This window comes from Paramormyrops kingsleyae, chromosome 19 (genome assembly GCF_048594095.1).
Source record: "Paramormyrops kingsleyae isolate MSU_618 chromosome 19, PKINGS_0.4, whole genome shotgun sequence".
NCBI classification, from domain to species: domain Eukaryota; kingdom Metazoa; phylum Chordata; class Actinopteri; order Osteoglossiformes; family Mormyridae; genus Paramormyrops; species Paramormyrops kingsleyae.
Window position 1 is genome coordinate 12,902,470 of NC_132815.1, and position 21,133 is coordinate 12,923,602.

At 45.5% G+C, this 21,133-nt stretch overlaps 2 protein-coding genes across 3 annotated transcripts in view; both read right to left on the reverse strand.

Annotated features, from left to right (window-relative positions):
• The window catches only part of LOC111841283 (intersectin-2-like), a 45,543-nt gene extending 32,413 nt beyond the window's left edge, over positions 1–13,130 (reverse strand). The window contains exons 1-2 of one of the 2 annotated variants that reach the window (XM_072702490.1): positions 12,867–13,130; positions 1,264–1,344 (exon numbers count right to left, since the gene is read on the reverse strand). In XM_072702490.1, the coding sequence (XP_072558591.1) occupies positions 1,264–1,270 (7 nt within the window). In that variant the 5' untranslated portion in view covers positions 1,271–1,344; positions 12,867–13,130. The remainder of the gene's footprint in view (positions 1–1,263; positions 1,345–12,866) is intronic. The other variant, XM_023806914.2, reaches the window with a different exon arrangement.
• Positions 13,131–15,397: 2,267 nt separating this feature from the next.
• Positions 15,398–17,565, reverse strand: mrpl19 (mitochondrial ribosomal protein L19). Its single transcript, XM_023806971.2, has 6 exons — positions 17,432–17,565; positions 17,102–17,225; positions 16,783–16,901; positions 16,550–16,684; positions 16,215–16,396; positions 15,398–15,890 (listed from the first exon to the last, which is right to left on the reverse strand). Exons 1-6 carry the CDS (start codon positions 17,508–17,510, stop codon positions 15,669–15,671), a joined length of 861 nt encoding a protein of 286 aa, XP_023662739.1. The 5' UTR covers positions 17,511–17,565; the 3' UTR covers positions 15,398–15,668.
• Between the last annotated feature and the right edge of the window lie 3,568 nt (positions 17,566–21,133).

The window sequence follows — 21,133 nt, forward strand, 5'->3', positions numbered from 1 at the left end:
ATTAGGGCCCAAGGCTTTTAAATGCAAACAAACATAAGCACATTCATCCAAACCACCCCCCCCCCCCAACCCGAATGTGACCTTGTACAAACATCATGACCGATGTTTATCGTCATATAGGTGTACGACAGAAGCAATCTTGAATCCAAAAGATTAGGTGACGTCCTGCTGTATTTCTGCTTCTTTAGCCAGCCCATGAACTTCACGCTGGCTGTGAGCAGAACGGACGCCCTCTCCTCTGGCCGCCTGATGCAGTAATAAGCCTTCACCCGCTGCCAGATCGATACGTCAGCAGAGACACACGGAGGAATTCCTGCCAGCGATCGATGCGACTAAGTCTTTTCAGGATCAGACGGATGGCTCCGGCTAGTGCTCCGCTCCGACTGCATTCAGCTCTCTGCCCAGGGGTGTACGGAGCTCGGGAACACAAACGCACGCCGCACGCGCACGCAGAGATGGGCAAAAATGCATCAAAATGTATTTTCATATAAAATACCCAATTCGTATGTCAAAATAAGCTACGAAATACACCCAAACAAGCAAAATATCAATATAAACAGTATTTTGCATTTTAAAAGTACTAAAAAATATTTCACATACTGTCCTATTTCAGCATGTTCTTTCACAAGCATGCCAACTCAAATGGCCAAGCATAAGGGTAACATTTTTCCACTGCTAAATGAGACACAATATAAATGTGAAACCGAACATAAGATCAAATCAAATGAACTCAGATAATGGCAAATCAAACAAAAAAGTAATAATAAATTCAAAGATTTTTTTTTCTAATTTAATTGACAAAACTGCTTCCTTTTTTGCAACACAGATCCAAATAACTCGAAACGGCAAAATTTAAAATGAAGAATGGCCAACAAGTTAAGCGCTTCACTCTGCAACATCTTACAAACCTTTTAAGTCTTTTGGCTAAACACAAGTGATCAGCGATTGGCTCTAAGGACCATAAAATAAAATGTCTGAAAAATCTAAACTTCCTCCTTGTGTAGCACAAAGGATCTGCACACATGGTGTCACCACACACAAATTATGGGGAAATTATGTCCGGTTGTTCAAAATATTTAACATCAAAGTATTTTGATACAAATTACACAATTACCTTTATGAAATAAAATACAAATTACAAAATACTATTTTGTATTTAAATACATATTTTAAATACATACATCACAAATACTGCCCATCGCTGAGCAAATACACGTGGCTCATTCAGACAAAGCTCATGTGCTGAAGCAGCAGAGATCTTACCACTCATGGTTACAAGTGGGGAGGGGTGGGGTGGCCTGGGTGGGCTGTCCCAATCTTCTCAGCTGGCTAACTTGTGGTCATCTGCAACACAAATGGGAGGGGGGGGGGGAGACATCTTCCCATTAGTGATCTAGAGGGAAAAGGCAGAGTGAACCACACACAGATATGGTGCTCTCTCCCCCACACTCCCCCTGTCTATCACATTTTAATAAACTTCCCCCAAAATCAGAATCAGCAGTCTTAGTTAAAGGGAATGTTACAGGCGTAATAGGGGCCCGGGGGGGGGGCGTACAGAAGCTCAAGCGCGACTTCATGCCAAGGTGCATGTTTTGTTTGTCCCGCACCCACCCCCCCCACTTCAGAGCGGGGCCGATAATGACGCCTTTTCCTTAAAAACCCGCCCAAGTACCCGGGACACTGCACAATAAACAGAGCGGTTCATTAATTTTACTTAAGGGAATAAGGTGAAAATTGAAGGAAGAGCAAATCAAAGGAATCAAAAGGTGTTTCTTTGTGCTTTAAGAAAACAGGAAAAGGCACTTACGCAGTTTTTAGAAATGTAAGGCGCTGAGATTTAAGGCTTTGCCAACATCAAACATGGACAAGTCAGGGCATTAAGGAGCGTGGGGGGAGACAGCGACCCCCCCCACGCTGAGTGCACATCATCGCAAATTATATAACCGCCGTTGCCACCACACCGCTCGGGAGAGGGTGGGCTGGGGCCCAATGAGAGGCTGCTCCAGATGCTGATCGGGTCACGCCACATCCGGGACAGACGCGGGGCGGCAGCAGCTAAATGCCGAGCTCAGCAGCCTCCGCGACCGGAGCCTGGCTCAGGTAACATCGACGCCCGCTACAGTCATGTGACACTGCCCGCCTCTGCCATCCCGAGCTCCTGAAAGCTCAGCAAACTCAGCCAGGCTCTGCCATTAAGCCATCGAGTGCCGGCTTTGCCGTTACGTTAATCACAATTATTTAGCAGAAGCATTTTTCCAAAGTGACTTACACTCGCAAAAGCGGGTTCCTGGAGTAAATAGGGTCTTGCTCTAGGACCTACTGGTGACATCACTCGGCCGACGAGGGGACTTGAACCGGTGACCTTCTGATCGTGGTCACAGAGTCCTAACCTGTTCAGCCACACAGCGCCATTTACACGTAATGAACTGGCATCAGCCAGCAGAAAGTGTCAAAGAGCTCGCCTTGCTGCAGGAATATCGTGTTAGCTATTTCCTTAGCGTGCAGATTTCAGTGGTACTCATCAGCTCCGGGTTAGTGGTCTATGCTATGTCGCTACGCGGTGACCTTTCAGCGCACTGCCAACTCGCCCGGACTCTCGGCCCACAGATCAAGGACAACGCTCCTCCAGGCACACAGGGGCGGCATTATGTCCCGCCCACACAGGGTTACCCAAGACCTGCCTCCCAGCCACACCCAGCACTGCTCTCGGCTTGCTCAAAGCCAGCCATTGTGCTCCTCCATGTTCCTTCCCAGAATCCTTCAGGGTAACATCTTAAAAACAACTCAATGTAATCCTGCTCTTAACACTCCTCTGTGGAACAGGAAAAAAAAACAAAATTACAGGTTCCTTACACTATTCCTTGGGCGTCTCAGTTGAGAAGAGGATGGAGCCAAGGAGATAAGGAGGGGAATGTTAGGGCAGTGTTACAGTTTCTGCCGTAAAGCCAGAACTACACCCATACATCAGCTCTATGGCACTTAAATTGACTTAAGGATGCAAGGGTTGCACCCATTTAACATGAGCTCTTAAACCAAGACAAGCTGGCAGATAGCTGATCTATGGGAATTGCTGTTATTTGCCATTAAACTCTGCAGTGGAGTACACCTGTACTTACGTTTTCTCTTTTTTAAAAATAAAAAATAAAATCACCCGACCCCCAGTAAAATCACCCGACCCTGATGCCAGACCCTACTTCTTAAATCCTACATTTTCATGTATCAGCCCCCCCCCCCCCACCGCTGCTTTTGTTAACCCCACCTCGCACCTCACTGTCCTACTGTTTTTCAGACTGATATTCTTCAGTCTTCATCAAATAAAGCAGGGGTGGCCAATTCTATCCAGAAAGTGCCGTTGTGTATGCAGATTTTTGGTGCAACTTCCTAATTAGATTACTAATTAAAGAACTGTTTGGCTGAAGAGTCCTCACACCCGGGTTAGAACAGCTGACCTAAAGTTTATCCCAAAAACTTGAATATACACCAACCCTTTGCGGATAAGACTGGTCACCTCTGATATAAAGTGTAGACTGGAATAAAACTCATCACTGGGAATAGAAACTCATCATGAAGCAATGACATCATTTCCTCTCCAGGAAAAAAATGGAGCATACACCCATGCTCAGAATCAGTCAGACAACAGTTGGCAAGTCTACTTTTAACCAGAACGTATGGTAGCCTCAAACCGTGGCTTATAACGGCGTATTTGTTCCTCATGGCACCATCCCGTGACCACAGCAAATATTTGTCTGGGAATCAGTAAGTGTTTAGTTTAGCCCACGGAGTGTTAAGTCGGACCCACAAACAAAAAAAATTGAACATAAAGCAAGTTATTTGTCGCAAGAAGAATACTGGGAGACTGGCTAAGCGACAACCTCAATTCAAATCTCATGTAAAACCTGTCCACCATAGCTAAACCCAAGCAGGCCATGTCTTTTCAAGGACTCCTGTGTTTACAAAACAGAGAAGTAATCATTGCTGTCCCTGAATAAATATTTCAGCTTAGCCTGAACAGAAAAGGCTCTCTGGCAGTATCAGCAGAGCATGGGGCGGTACTGTCTGTGGCACTGTAGTTGTGTAATGCATCTCAGGTAGACAGGTTCGGAAAACACTCCCTTGAATGAATGAGCTGGGACAGTTACGACTTGAGCTAAAGAATTAAAGGAGCAAGATTAAGTCCCAGCTAACCCTGAAATCATTTCATAACCAAACCATCTTGGTTTCCCAAAGAAAGCCGCAAACACCTCACAGGTGGTCATGCAAGCGAGTTGAAACCAACAACCAAATCTCTGCAGATTTAGTCCTCTGGGTTATCCCCCCAGCCACATGGGAGGGGCTGCTTACGGCAAAACGGAGAAACAGAGATGGAAACCAGTGGACAAACAGCGAAACGAAACAGGAACAGAGATGACACAACTTTCACTCTCGTTCCATTAGAAACCATTTTCCTAGACACATCAGAGGACTATACTCCCACGTTAAGCAGGGCTGCTTACTGACTGCGCTCCACCAAGCACATGTGGAAAAGTATCGTTTGCACTGAACAGCTAAGTGTGTTATAGAAAAACACGCCCCCTGCCATGACGCAAACATCATCACATCTACGGCAGTCGCTAACCAGCCATCCGTGACCTGGGGGAGGGGGGTGGCTTCACCTCACCAAACAGACCTAACTGTGAAACACCTGCTCCCAGTCAGCAGGGGCAGCATCTAGCACGAAACAGACAAACAAACGAAAGAGTCAAGTCAAGTCAACTCAACTGGGCCTTATTTTCATACCATCCATATACAGTATACAGTGGCAGGAAATAACATTCCCCCAGGACCACTGTGCAGTGTACAGACAGAGTGTGACAGGGGGCGGGATTCACAAGGTTTTACAGTGCAAACCACGGGACAGTGAAGACCTGGGGGGCTGGACACGGGGTTTACAGTGCAAACCACAGGATAGTGAGGGCATGGGGGGCTGGACACGGGGTTTACAGTGCAAACCACAGGATAGTGAGGACCTGGGGGTCTGGACACGGGGTTTACAGTGCAAACCACAGGATAATGAGGACCTGGGGGGCTGGACACGGGGTTTACAGTGCAAACCACAGGATAGTGAGGACCTGGGGGTCTGGACACGGGGTTTACAGTGCAAACCACAGGATAATGAGGACCTGGGGGGCTGGACACAGGGTTTACAGTGCAAACCACAGGATAGTGAGGACCTGGGGGTCTGGACATGGGGTTTACAGTGCAAACCACAGGATAATGAGGACCTGGGGGGCTGGACACAGGGTTTACACTGCAAACCACAGGACAGTGAGGACCTGGGGGGCTGGACACGGGTTTATATCAGAGCTGTATCGGTACATGTATTCATCATGAGCTGTTCGGTTACATCATTTTCGCTTCGGTGCGCACAATGATACGAATGAATATGTCTTGACACGGGCACAACCTAAGTTCTTAAGTAGATTCTCAACACAATAACAAAATGTTATTCTAACTGTGGCTGTGGGGGGGGGGGGGGTTCTCAGCAATGGGGCTACACATGGGTAGGGGGTGAGACAGACGACAGACAGCAGAGTATTCAGTGCCCTGACAGCCTTGGGGTAGAAGCCGCTACTGGTCCCGGGATTCACAATGCTGACACGCATCATACTAGCTGGAACTCTGGATCTGCATCAGTTTCCTGCCTCCCTTGAATCCCAATGACTGGTTTGGGTTCAAATCCCAGTTCCCACCTCACACAGTCACCATTGTCTAGTCAAAATCTCAGAATCATCTGTCACTTCGGCCAGAAACTTCTGGAAGCCTGCCTAAATCGCCATGGCGACTCTGGGGCTTCATACAACTACAGGCAGTGATGGCCAACTGTAAGGCAGACACTGGGAAGAAGAAGCAAACATGAATCTGAAGACTCTCATTCCTCTAAAGAAACTCGCTTAACTGCAACAGTTATATTCTGTGAGAAATAAGGCATCAACAGGCAGCAAGTGCTGCTTATATCTGCCAGTAGTGGCTTGACAGCACCCAGTAGTGCTGGTAATGGGTGAACGGAGATAAATGGGCACAAACTCATCTGGTGGTCCCACCGTGCAGGGGACGAGGAGAGCAGCAGGACAGCCAGAGCTCAGACCACAGGAAAGTGTGCATGAAAGATCCTTCTGGAACAATCGCCCAAATATATCAGCTGCAACATAAATGACACTTAAGCCAACTTTCTTGGAACATTAAGGAAGACCAAGAACGTGAATGCTGAAGTGACAATCTGGGCCAGAGGTGAATCACATCTATCTATGCAATCATCCTTCCATCAAAAACATAAATAAAAAGTCTATTTATGGCTGGACTGACCTGAAGCCAGTCACAGGAAGCATTAGGGGCAAGACAAGAACACTCTGGAGAGCTCGCTCAATCATTCACTCACTCACTCACTCACACATTTATTCATACCTTTGTGGAAACACTCAATTCATTTCTATGAGAAAATCCCTAATCCCAACAATGACAACCTTAACCACTACCCAGCCCTAACCATAAAAAAACACAAGACTTTTGGCAGTTTTAGTTTTTTCTTTGCAGTCATAGATTTTTATAAGATTGCGTTTCCCCTTGTGGGAATAAAAAAAAAAATGGTTCCCAAAATGTCAAAATTTTTATCTCATTGTGGGGACATTGGGTCCCCACAATACATTATACACACGACCAACACACAGGTAATTCAAACACACCAAGTTGGGTACCAGATCCAGATGTTGATTTTGCCTGTTTCGTAGCCTTTCAGTTTTTTTAGCTAAATATATTTAACAAAGATTCTTACCTCAGATTTTACACAATATACCAGTTTGGAATAAGTTGTTATTCCCAGTGCACGATAACTAGCTGAGCACCACATCATCAATGCACTGGGCTCCGACTGGCCGGAGGTCAGACGCTCGCTCACTCCGTTATTACATGTTAATTAGCTGTCCAACTGCTAAACCATTATTACTGAAACACATAAAGAGCAGCACGTTGGCTTACAGGTGTCATTTCAGAGAGCTGACTCCCCTCGATATTTCAAAAACTAAATAAATAGCTAATGAGCGGAGTCAGAAGACCACGGGTAGCTAGCTGGTTAGCAGAACATGGCGCTTCAGCATCTCCTAAATAAGGAACCGTATTTAGTGCAGTGACTGTTCGTAGCCCAGACCCGAGTGATGGTAAACAGGGCTCACCTTGGGCTTCCCCCCGCGGTTCAGAGACATGCAGTGAGGCGAGAAAGGTGTCTATGCATTGCCTGTCGCGTGTGTACAGGCACCCTGTGACGGACTGGCATCCCATCTGGGGTGCCCCCTTGCCATGTGCTGTATGCTGCCCGGGGAGAAATGCCTGACCCCAGTAACCTGACCCAGGGTAGAGCAGATGGATGACTGATGCATAGATATTATCTTATTCCTGCATTATATTCTTAAATATATAGACAAATTACATTTTATGCAGTCAAAAATACAACTGTTACATTCATGTAACTTCTGGGGATGAAAACTAAAACAGAATTTTAAGAATGTAATTGCATAAATTGTCGAAAAAGATGCTGCCCTTTCTGCAGCGTCGTACTGAACTAAACCTTCTGCTCTGGAGCGGTTCGTTAGCGCTGGGTGACGTCTGCGGAAAAGTCAAGAGAAACACTGCGCATTTCTTCCAGGTTGTTCAGCGCTGACAGAAGGATGAGGTGCAAAAAGACGACGACGACGACATGGGGAACAATCTGGGGCCTGCCTCTGTCCCCCCGGCGATCGCCATGGACACGGAAGAAGAGGTGACCATCCCTGCTTCCAGCTTCTGGAAGGTTCCGAGAGGTGCACGCTGTGGAGGAGCCAGGCATGTTCTTTTTATTTCTGGAGCATTACTGCTGCAGCCTGAATTTAACCATAAACTGCACTTAGCTTACCAGCTGTGATTATTCGTTATCGTCTAGCTAGCTCTGCTTTCTCAGCTCTCAAGCAGTTCCCGGTGTCCTGAAAACGCCGGACGTATCACTTTTCACAGGAGCCGCGGCGAAACCTGGAAGATGCACGTTTCCAAGCGGCTATCTGTGACAGGTGATGGTTTTGTTTTCGGAGAGCCCCCTACAGGCAGGAAGTGATGTCATCCATGAAGGTCAGAAGGCAGCTTAGAGCAGCTTTCCCCACTTACCCCCACCCACCCATCACCACCATGCTCTCCGGCGCCCCCTAGTTGAGGGGGACAGCTCACTCAGCCTACACAGCACAACTTGGACAGTTAATAAGGAAACTCATTTACCAGGATAGTGTAACAGTTCTAGTATTACACCCAAGAGCTGGATTTACAATAACAGCTAATACTTCAATAAATATTTTTACCATTAATGCTTATAGTTACTGCAGGGATTTCAGAAACGTTTACTCCTTTTTTGCCGGGAAGAGCACAACGTAATTCTGGATTTTCCACTGTGGCTTTTTCCACCTCAGCAGCGTGACATAGGAGGCCCTGTGCAGGTCAGTACTCAGGAATCCACGCTGTTCGGGTTTCAGGCTGGGAGGGACCACGCCCCATGGGGTCAGGAGGCGCAGGGCCAAGGAGGGAGGTGGGGAGAGACGCACCTGGGCTCAGCGACAGCAGCGGCACGAGGTCATGCGCGTACCCGTGGGCTGTGCAACTGAGCGACAAGGCAGGCTGACTAAGACTTGCCTGCTCGCCATGTCATGATCACGACACAAACGCACCTCCGTATTCCCAGCAAAACACCAGCAGCTGACACTGTGGGCCCAAGCTGCTCCTAGAGACACAAGATTAACACTCATCTAGTGTCATCACCATTGTGTTCAGGCATCTAAGAGGACAGCTAAGAGGTCCTCGGAGGTGACAGGCGCTTGCTCCAGGCCGTGAACATCAGGCTTCCAGGACCCTGACCCGCCCACTGCGGGCCTCCCACGCCCTCCATGCCCATGCTGCTGCTGCAGCCTTCTTCCCCAGCAGGGCGGGGGTCAGAGCCAGTGAAAGCTGCTCAGACACACCCTGGCAAGGTAGCGCGAGCGAGCCGCCCACACCAGGCCTGTTTGTGCGCCTCTCTGGAGAGGAATGGGCCTTGGGTTGCAGCGTGGCGAAACACGCCCTTTCACAAACAAACCGGAATGCTGAGCACAGTCAGCAGTCCAAATCCTGCCTGAACCTTTAAGGCACGGCTAGCTGGCTGTTGCCAGGTGTTCAGGATGTCGAACATCTGCACCTTGGCGGCATTTCGTATTAAAAAAAATCAATTCCAATTACCACCAATACTTTTGGAAAACTCAGACACCCTCGCGCAGGGCTTCAGAGACTGCAGTTCCCAAGACCTCCCCAGCTGTGCCGCTCCACGGCGTGGGAGACTGTGCTATCCCAGCATGCACTGCGCCCCCAGAAAGGGAAGCTCTATATGAGCCAAGCGACAGCCAAGATTACACAAGAGACCAGAAGTGACCGCCAGATAAAGGCCAGCACACTAAATGCATAGCAGGGAGGTCTATCGATCGGAAGCGTCTTCATTTTGGTTTTCAAACTCAGAAGTCTCCCTAAAGCTTAGCAGTCTACCGCAAAAAAATGTGCCTGGACTAACTTACAAGAATTTAAGATATTTTGCCCTCAAAGGTGAACTATTAGATAGTAAAAATGCCGCAGCATCCACCTGAGGCTACTAACAGGTATATTCCAGGTCCGCAGACCAACACGTAAAGCAAGTTCTACATAACTACAGGACACCATCCATCTATCTATCTTCCAGTCGCTCATGAGGAACAGGACCGTGGTGAGCCTGGGGGGGGCTACAGGACCGGAGACACCCTGTGTCGGCATTTCATCCATCACGCGCGCACGCGCACGCACACACACACACACGCGCACGCACGCACGCACACAACAGCTAATTTAAATTCCACAAATCATCTAGTTCTCGGAAGCCAGAGGAAAGGTGACACAGTGATTAAATGTTTAAACTCCTCTAAATATGGAAAGTGACAGAATGCTGCCTGCAGGACGCTACACAACGTGACAGGAACATGCTAAATCTGCAAACAGAGAGGGGGCAGGATTCGACCCCCCCAAGCTTGGAGACATGAGGCGACACTGCTACCCACTGACCTGCATGGTAATCCTGTATTCCAACTACAGTGCCGAGGCACGAGGGACAGAACACCGGCCTTCTCCAATATTATTATTATTATTACTGAGGTGTTGTTATTAATAACAAAATAATATTGTTAATAATACAATTATTCTTATTACAGAAAATGGGTTCGAAGGTTATAAAAAAACATTTTACCAGTCAAACATAATGGAGTATGAGGGAGCAGGAGGTCTGCCCCCTGCCCCCACGGGCGAGTCCATCCATCCAGATCACCACAGCACTCACCTGTACTGCGCACTGAGCACCGGTGACCTGTGACCCAGTCGGCCTGTCGGTTTGTCGGTCGTCCTCCTTGCTACGCTCTGATGCCGGCCATACAGAAAGCCTTACGTCTGCCACTTACGTCGGGTGTGATCACGCGCACTTGACAGTCTTTGTTAGAGACATTACCAGCATTCCTTCTATGTTTGCCTTGAGGCCACCCCCCTAGAGTGGCATCTGCCACGTTCTGCTTTAAGGAGAGTCATCGGTCCCCAGATCCTCCTCACCCGAGTCTCATAGTTGTATCGGAGACGCATCCTTTTGGGATTCAAGGGCACAGGATCCAGGTAACGGGGTAAATATCCCGGTTTGTTAAGGGTGGGATGTCTGTGCACCATATGGAATGTAACACAAAAAGAAAATCCAGTAGTGAAGTAGAACATCTACAGTACAACCCAGCCGGAGTCGCAAACAGCTCCAGCTCGGGGAATCGGGAACATGAGGTTCTGTTCCGTCTAGACATCATCATATAAGCAAATCACCCCTTTGGTAATACTGACATCACGTGCAGCCAACTAAGATTAAAGGCCACAGGACAGCACACAACACCTGGGGTAGCAAGGAATCACCACACGTGTTAGTTTTGTTTTCATGAGGGTCTTTCTCAGAAGTTAAGAGCTGGATGGGTTTGGAAATTATACACACACTAAACCTAGTAGGAAGAGAGACACAACAGCATTAAGTGAAGCATCACCGTACTGTCAGATGAGAATGTGACCTCAATCTGACCTTTGACGGAACTACAGTTGATGTGACTTTGCTTATTAAATAATCACACAATAACGTAGCACAAAGACAACAGGACAGTGGCTGAGGTACTCTAACGCAACTAATATGTAAATATGAGTCAACTAAACAAATGACAGAAAAAACACCACTGTTCAAACTTGGGTCTGACAATAAACATTTTGCACCCAAGTGAACTGATCTGAACCCTATAAAGGAACCACACTGAGCTGTGAGAAGGCAGTGATGCCGACTGATCATTGAAACTGTCATACAAGTACTAGCCTTCACATTTTGCTTTATAGGCTACCGAGAGGCTAATTACAGTGAAACTGAGCGAGGGTGTCATTCTGACACAAGGCCACAGCGCAGGGAGGACAGGAGCGAAGCCAGGGCTGTCTTACAAAATACAGGCACCCTGATGACACAAAGCTGTTTGTTCAGAGGCTATTCAGAACTCAAGGCTACCCTCACACGAGTGAGATTTAATAGCAAGCACACTAATGGGTCATTACTGAGAGACGCACAAAGGAAGATCTTGGGATTAGCATTTTTATAAAAAAAACATTACAACTGTCCAATGACTAATAAACACTAGCAACCTCTAACACCGACCAACTAGCCAAACTGTCCTGGTAAAAGACGAATGCTTATTATAATAGACACGAGGTGACATCAGCCTTTGAAAAATGATCACATAGTATTACACACTGACATCCCTGCTGTCAACATGCAAGGAAAGCTGGGTCAGTGGTAAGCAGAGCGGACAGTCTGGCTTAGATCTGAAGGCCCTTCATTCATTTCCACGGGCTGTCTCTCTCAGTTGCCATTTTCAGATAATAAGAAATGGAAAAAGCACGTGAAGAGGCTACATTGAAACTTCACGTGTTTGCCCTTCCAAGATAATCGCTTAATTACACCATGTAAACACCTTATTAAAAAATCTTTTGTCAATCCTGTCAGACGTGAGTAATAAATCCGACAATTTCCTATGATGGCTGTTAAAAAAAAGACGCAGAGGCACGAAACGATTTCACTACATGCCATAAATATGCCATTATAAAAAGTAAACGAAAAAATAAAACATTAAAATAAACAAAGCTATATCGTCACTAGCCCTGTGTGGAGAGAGGAGTGCTGCCATAAAAATGAAAGTTAAGCCAAAGTTGGGTACGACAGATCATCCCACTCAGGACACCAAAAAAGATTTACGCGTATTTCTAAAGTATGACCCCTATCAATTTCGGGACGCGCTGATCACGCGCCGCGGCGCGTAACCTCACTCGAACCATTATAATAAGCTTATTACAGCTCGCGTTTAAAAAGTCACCAATCCTCCTCCAAAGTGGCAGGGACAGCGCGATTTAAGAGCAATTAAAATAAATGCACCGATCTGGATGCGAAAAAGCAGCAGCACGATCCCTAACCTTTTCCAAACTATGACTTTGCAACCGGCCGGACGAGTTAGGTTTTAACTGCACGCGAGAACCTTTAATGAAACTATCAGAAGTATAAAATATATGGATTCGTGTCGGTTTTGTTTTAAAAGAGAGACAAAAGTGTTTACATTTCCCCTTTTCCTCCCAGTTATTGAACTGAGTAGCCCCCAGCTGTAGTTGTGCATGCGGAATCGGTATTTGTCTGACAAACAGCGAACAGGTAAGACGTATACGAGCGATACGCCGGCGTTTAATGCGAATTAGCGCTAAATATGAAATACACTTACTGTTTGTAGAAAGAGAAAAAGCAGTCATTTGGGCTCCCCTCCTTTAATCCTGGCAGCAGATGATGGGCATTCCCACCACGAAGAAAGCTCCCCCTCTTCCTAACAGCGTGTAACCTTGACAAACCACGGAAAACGCCTTTATTATGTTGCCGAACCTGTTGCTGCTAAAGAGCCGCCCGTAGAATCACACCAACAACATGGCTGACGACGGCGCAGCGCTGGATGCCATTCAGCCGCGGCTCTGGTGGGAGGAGACAGCGGCGCTCCGGTGCTCGGCTCCCCGCACTGCGCTGCGCCCCGCACTGCCCTCTGCCGTCGGAGCTGCGGAATCACTGCAGTTAATCTCGAACTCTTTTAGCGCCCCGCTTCCCGCACTGCGCTCTGCACCGCCCTCTGTCGGCTGAGATGCAGAAACACAGCATTTAATCTCGAACCCTATTAGTGTTGCTCTTGTTTCAATTCGTGCACTTAACTTTTCACACTGGTTTAGCTCCGTCTCAGGAACATGATCCGATTAAAAACACGTTTTTTTTCTTGTGTAAATGAAACAGTTGTATATGTTTAAGTTAGAACATACATAGACTGGCGGGATCCAGGGCAACACTTGACAGAGGCCTCTGAATACGTAAAACTGTACGTAAAATGGGGGGGGGGGCAGAATTTCTAGGTACACCCGAGTCGTTGTAGGATGGATGGATTGAAATACACAGATATACACAGAATTACACAGCAGAACAGCAGATAATGCCAGAGAAAATTCTTGGTACAACTGGATAAATTCAAGAAACAACGAGTTTGTTAAACACTGCCTGTTAATGGTTATTGATTTCACAGAATAAACTACTGCTCCTGACTAAGCATGTAGTTTGTCCTTTTTAGAGATAAACCCTGTCGGTATATAAATAACAATTTTAAGATTCAGAAACCAAGACCAGAAAGTTATAAGATGGCATTATAAAAAATATTTAATTTCATTAATCTGCCAAGCCCACCCATAGATCAGGCCCTATCACAAATTAATGTGTGCAATTTAGGACATAACTACTGGTTCTTATGAATGGACTGTATCAAGTATGTCTAAATCACTATATTCAGATTCAGTATTTGGGCTTTTCTATCATACTTTCATCTAGATTAGTGGTTCTTAACGTTTTATGTACCATGGAGCCCTTTGATAGTCTGCTGAAGCCCATTCTGACCTTCTCGAAATAATTACATGAAGATATCAGTAATTACTAGTGATATAAAAACTACTGCTGTGTCTTGTCACCTACATTTAAGTGTATGGAGCCCCTGAACAGGAGTCCTGCAGTAAGAACCCCTTAAGTGGTTATTTTTCACAACATAACCAGTCATATTCACCAGTCATATTATTCTACCAGTAAAAGTAATGAGGAAAAATTTAAAGGAGATATGTACAGAATCATTTTAATGAGACTAAGAAGAATTTCAATTTATTAATGAGAAACTTCACTAGTTGTGTGGCTGCAGTAACTTGGTTTACTAGGGATAGGTATGTAAAGTTATGTCTGCAAGGTCAGAATTAAATGTAGTGTCTAAAAAGGACAGACTCTCCTTTATTTGGATATTTATCACTGTAATCACACTGTAGCCCTGGGTAGCATTGATATTTACTGACATTTACAGTGATGAAGTAACATTTTACAATTTGTGAGATATTACACTCATGTCTTACAATAAGTCATCTCTAGAGATAGATCCGAGACTAGCTGAAGGGAATGCATTTTTAAAAGGCCCCAAACAGAACAGCTATTTAAAAAGGAATCAGAGTCTAGCCCACAAATGATCTCTTCCTCCCTGATTATTTCTGGACAGTTTCCATTGTGGCAAATAATGACATTTAATATCGGTGTTCCTCAAGCAAAATAGGAGTGAGACACTTTTGGAACAGCATAAAGGCGTCTCAGATCACTGTGGTCAACGCCCTTTCAGCTCTGAACGCTTTCCTGGTGAGACGGATTACCTAAGTGGTCTGAGGAAGCATTGTCGGAGTTTACGCAATGAAAACAGCATGGGCCATTTGTACAGACCAGGGCCACAGTGGTGGGGTGTAGCCACATGCAATGCTGAAAGCATGTAATCGAGTACGGTGTTAGGCAACTACTGAAGCACGGATGCAGATAAAATGCTAGCATGACATTCCCAAATAAGCTATGATTCCTCTTACACAATAGCAGAACCTTCCAAACCAGTTACTGTTATCATACCTCAAATTCAAACTCCGCTCAAGTGGATCAGCATTTGGCAAGTTGTCATGCGGCCGCAGCAGCGCCTTTCACAGCACTATTATTTGAGTTAGCTGCTATTGGAATGTATCCTATCTTGTATAAATATCTGTGGTATGACTGTGTGTGTGTATGGGTGGGGGGGGGTGTGTGGAACAGGGGGTCTGTGGGAGCTCACATCATCGCACATTTACCAAATAGCCAGGGAAAGGAAAAATACATAAATGAATATCAAGTAATTATTATGCAGTGAATAGTAGAAATAAACACCAACTAGACCAGGGATGACGGCCATGATGTCTGCTGTACTTTATTAAATATGAAACCCAACAAAAGAATCACACATTTGTTCTGACTGGTCCTGTACATACCACCAGGTCCACTGGTACCACACTGGTATTATATTTGCCCTTTCTGAAAGTGCCATCCCACTCTCAGGGCCAGATACGGGTCTGGACAGTTAAACCTTCGTATCCAATCTTCCATTGGTCAGGTCCCCCATTTACTTCCATGTGCTGCAGAAGGGAGCCCCGCCCCCCTTCGCATTTCTTTCCTCTCATTGGCTCATTTCCTTCTGGACCTCCTTCCAGATGCTCTCCTGGAGCTCGGCCGTGTCGTACTCCTTCAGCATGTCGTACTTGTGCCAGGGCTGGCCCTGCCTCTTGGCCTCCTTACGCTGCACGCTGGTGAGGCTCATCTCAAAGCGGATGCCTTGGACGTTGAACTTTGGATGCTCCCACCGCTTCGACCACGGCTTGGGCTTCATTCTCACCTTCACCTGAAGGAGACACCGTTTGAACACCAAACGAAAACACTTTTCTGCAACGCCGGCTCATATTAGACCAGGCCATGGCTAAACCTGCTCAGTTTAAGTCAACAAGTCAACGGGCAAAGTGGGCAACCCATGACATTAAAAGTGGGGGCTGGGGGGACATATCATAGAGAATAGGAGTGTAAGGGGCACACATATACGCAACTAAAATTTTCGGCACAGGTTTTTCAGCTCGGTAGGCAAATGTACCCAACGAATGCAGCAAATGCGGAACCTTTGTGTGTTTGTCTGTTGTGACCACGATCTTCAGTTTGAGTGCTGACCACTAACCGTATTGACCGGCACCTCGCCACTGAAAGAATACGGCACAGGCTTCATGTCGACATCGACTGTGCTGTACGCAGGCAAGGCGTCTCGGAGGTACATGAGATTGTCGTCCAGCCGCTTCTCCAACTTCAGCACCTCCACCTGCTGTATGCGGGGACTGTACAGCTCGTAGCACATCTCCACACCTAATAGGCAGCAAAGGGGACCCACCCCCCACATGAGCGAGAATGAAGCCAAACAACACATGGAATTCTCCATGGAGATGTTAAAACATATATAGTTGGCAACAAAGCTCACCAGCTACTCTCACTTAGCAATGCATATTAATAAAACTCTACCTTGACCGTCAATAATGTTCCTTAGGATAAAAGTGGCTCCCAGTCCCGATCCAGACCTTTGGATACAGATACCCACAAAACGGTTGCTTTTTCCACTGGCATATGGGTCGTGCATAGTTACTGCCAAGACGCTACCTGTAATTTGAGATTACAGCAATCATAGTTTGTAACAATCAGATCATTCTTACCACCATAGTGAATCCCCAGAACTATAAGAACATACAAGTTCTCACCAACATAGAATTCGGGGATGTTCAACATTTTGCGTCTTTTAGTCATATCTTTTCTCTCAATGGCAAACTTGAGAGGATTCGTTCTCTGCCGTGGAGGAATGAATTCCGGACTGAGAAACCTAAATGGAAAAAAAAAAAAATACAGTTAGTCATCATTCAAGCTGACTTAAACACAAGTTAAATACAAGGTCGAAAACTAGCGCTAGTCAGCTGAACATCATTGTTTGGCGATAGATAAGGTCCTCACAAACAATTCTAGTGCGAGATCGCGTTACGTGGAACAACTAACTATGTCTATTACATTCTGTATAAGTCTCACTTTCGGGGTGGTTCTGGGGGTTTAGTTTTATCCACAACAACCGGTTTCGTTGGAGGGATGAATTCGGGGGTCTGAAATGTGTTTCCTCCAGACGCATGCCGCAACAACGATGTGGAGAAGAAACCTAGGGAACACAAATCCATAAGTCCATGTTATAAATGCATTCCAACACTGTTTTGCTCGTAAGGGTTGACAATCATTTCTGGCCAATGAGCCTTAACGATCACGCAGCGATTATGATTCATGTTATGGTTTAACATAAATGAAATGACGTAACGTGAACAACACGCCAGTTTCAGCAATTATATTGCACAGATCCCCCAAACTTACGCTCATTCCAGTGCTGTGCGTTCCGAAAGGCTCGTAATGCACAAAATGCCAGGCTTGTTCTACCCGAGCACGCAGCCATGTCTACAGCGTATGACCTTACACAGTGACGTCTCCGTCAACACGTGCCACATGGAAGCCTGCGAGGGACAATATACACCAACATATACGCGATTCTCTGCAATCTCAATAAGAAAAGCACAACCAACCGCCAAATAATGAGGTTTTGTTAGGTTTGACTGTTGACGTTTTGCTTTATCAAATTGTCCACAAAACGTGTATTTTGTAATTATTATAACTATCAGTCCTGCCATCCCCCCCATAGAAATCTCTTTTGATCTTTTGAATTTAAACCTCTGCGATGCCATTAAAAATGAGACCACTAGGTGTCAGTGTTAAAGCACATATAAACATAATAAAACGATGCCTTCATTGAAAGCTTTATTTCAAAACCAGGTAAAGCACCATAATATAAAAGTAAATTTAGGTCAAGACAACTGTTGTAAAAGATTATGCCATCATCTCTATTGCACAAGGTCTCTACGTCATGGATCCCCAAGTATAGCAAACAAAACATTTCAGATTTTGAAAATCTTACTTTTCATTATTTCCGGAGACAAATACGCTATTTTCCTCAAAAGCAAATATAATGTGGCTTCTAAGGTGGCAAAAACAGAATAAAAAAAATGCAAATAGCAGCGTTGTTCTAAATTAGGTGGAGAAGAAAGAAGCAGAAGCAGAGGGCTTTTGAGCAGATGAATCAGAAGAGAAGCTTCTGGACTAGTTGAATCAAGTAGGTAACAAGTGAATTTGCCAGATCAACGCTTTGACCTGGTTGGTATCAAAAGTAACCTACAGATTCCCGGAGGTCTGGCAGGGTGTCTCTTCCTGAAGTAGAGCGAGGGCTGTGCGTGGGAGGACAGGTTTAGAAGGATTAGATTCCCCCCCCCAAATGTAAGCGCTGAAAGGAACAAAAACTACAGAGAATGTCTGTATGACTGAAAATGGGGGGAAAAAAGAAGAAAAAATATTTTTACTGTCAACAGGACTGCAGCTGAAAAAGCAATAAGTAAGTCGAATAAGATATTAATTAGGCGGCATAAAGACCAAAGTCAGTGTGACAGAAGCAGGGCGCTTTGTATATGTACCTCACACTAAATGTAATCTCATTCATAAAAATGTAGCATGAAAAAGAAAATGTGATGGAGGGGAAATAAAAGGGAAAAAAACAATCAAATTGTTAAGCAAGTCACAACATAAATCTAGAGGCAGGGAAAAGAATACGGGAAAAGATCACATAACAGGAAGTTTGAGAAAACTAAATAAAAATGAGAAAATTACCCTTTCGCATTTAAATGTCGATTAAATGTCAATCAAATATAAATTAAATATGACGTTTTCATAAAAGAAACAGTAGGTAGTGTGGCATGGTGACAGGACAGAGCCAGCGGAAGTCCCTTAAGTGAGCTGTTTGACTAATATTGCTCCAGCATAGACATCTAGGATCTTAACTGGTGTAATGTGAATAAAAATAATCAGTTATTTCATCCTATTAGATGAGGATTTGTTAACCTCAGAGATTGGCTGGTCTTTGATTAAGTAATGTTGTGGCCAAAAGAACGCAATGGTGTGTAATTGAATCGGTAGAGTTGTGAGCCCTTATAGGTAAATTCTGATCTCAGTATAAAAATCCTTCCCTCCACGTTAAAACAGCAGGACCCCTCGGCCTGCTGATCCACATACTCCATCTGCAGTGTTGTGAAAAATCCATCTATGTCACTAAGAAAAACCTAAATGTTCCTCCTATAGTATAAATGTTAATTGCACAGTTCCCTCTCTCTGCTAGGGTTAGTTGTCATTTCTTAATTATCCATGAAGTGTGCAAAGTGTGCAAGTCCACAAGCGAGCTGGCTCCCAGCCCCCCTGCAATTCTGTCCAGGCTAAGTGATTTAGAGATGGATAGATCCATTAATGGTAGGGATCAGCTGCTAAACACTGATCAGCCATAGCATTAAAACCACTGATAGGTGAACATTGATTATCTTGCTACAGAGGCACCTGTGAAGGTGCCGTTATATATTAGGCAAGTGAACAGTCACGTCTTGAAGTTGATGTTAAGAAGTCGGAAGAAGAGGTATACGTAAGGATCTGAGCAGCCAAATTGCGATGACTAGACGACTGGGTCAGATCATTCCCAAAGTGGCAGGTCTTGTGGGGTGTTGCAGTGGTTAGTACCTACAAAAAGTGGTCCATGGAAGGAGAATCAGCGATAGGGTCATGGGCACCCAAGGCTCATTGATGCACAGGGGGAGCAAAGGCCAACCTGACTGTTCCAGTCCCACAGGGGAGCTACTGTAGCACAAAATGCTGAAAAAGATTAAGCTGGACAAGATCGAAAGGTGTCAGATCACTGCATTGCAGCTTGCTGTATGTGGGGCTGCGTAACCAGAGACTGGTCAGAGTGCCCATGCTGACCCCTGTCCACTGCAGAAAGTGCCCACAGTGGGTACATCAGCATCAGAACTGGACCAGGGAGCACTGGAAGAAACCTGATCTGATGAGTCACATTTTCTGTGGACAGCTATGTGTGTGTGTTGTTTACCTGGGGAAGAGACGTGACCAGGATGCACTATGGGAAAAAAGCAAGCCAGCGGATGCAGTGTGATGCTCTGGACAATGTTCTGCTGGGGAACCTTTGGACCTGGTGTTCATGTGGATGTCACTTTGACACATACAGTATCAGCTACCTAAACATTCTTGCAGACTAAGTACACCCCTTCGTGGCAGTGGTATTCCCTGATAGCAGTGACTTCTTTCAGCTGGATAATGTGCCCTGTTACTCTATAAAAATTGCTCGGAATGGTTTGAGGAACATGAGAAAGAGATCAAGGTGTTGACTTGGCCTCCAAATTCCCCAGATCAATCTGAGCATCTATGAGACGTGCTGGAGAAACAATTCCAAAGTATGGAAGCCCCATCTCACACCTTACAGGACTTAAGGGATCTGCTGCTAACACCTTGGTGGCAGATACCATAGATCTGCTGGTCAGAGCTGTTTTTGAGGTATGAGTGGGACCTGCAGAATATTAGGCAGGTGCTTTTAATTGGTGTATATACTGTACTATGATCAGTGTACATACCATCATTGGTGTTTATACCATGATTTGTGTATATAACAAGTTCATTATGACTTTCGATATCTGTAGTAATAAACCAATGTGATAGCTCCAATTGCCACAGGATGGCTCTTTAAAACAAAATACAAACACTTTACTATATTAGGATGACTTAGTTGTGACTTTAGTTTTTAATAAGGTATTTAATAGTATGTTGTTTTGGGCCCTATTAATCAGGAATCCTTATCAATCAATTTAATTCATTTATTATTCTACAACGACTGCGCTGGCAGTGACTGGCGAACCATCTGGATTTGTCATTCACGCTTCTCACGTTTAATGACACACTTTTATTAAGGATTCCGCAGCTACGGTGTAGAGGTGGGTTGTTTCTCGCCCGCATTTCAGCACACGTCTAGATGGCATGCTTGTGCTGAGGTGTTGAAAGTGTTTCGATTTTGGGAGCAAGAACCGTTTCAAAGCGCTTGGGCTTTGAGGCCACGCGGAAGCACTCCCTCCCCAGCCCCCCCACCGTTGCCGAGATCGCATGCGAGCTGCGCCGTGCTACTCACTTGCTCACTATGGTCAA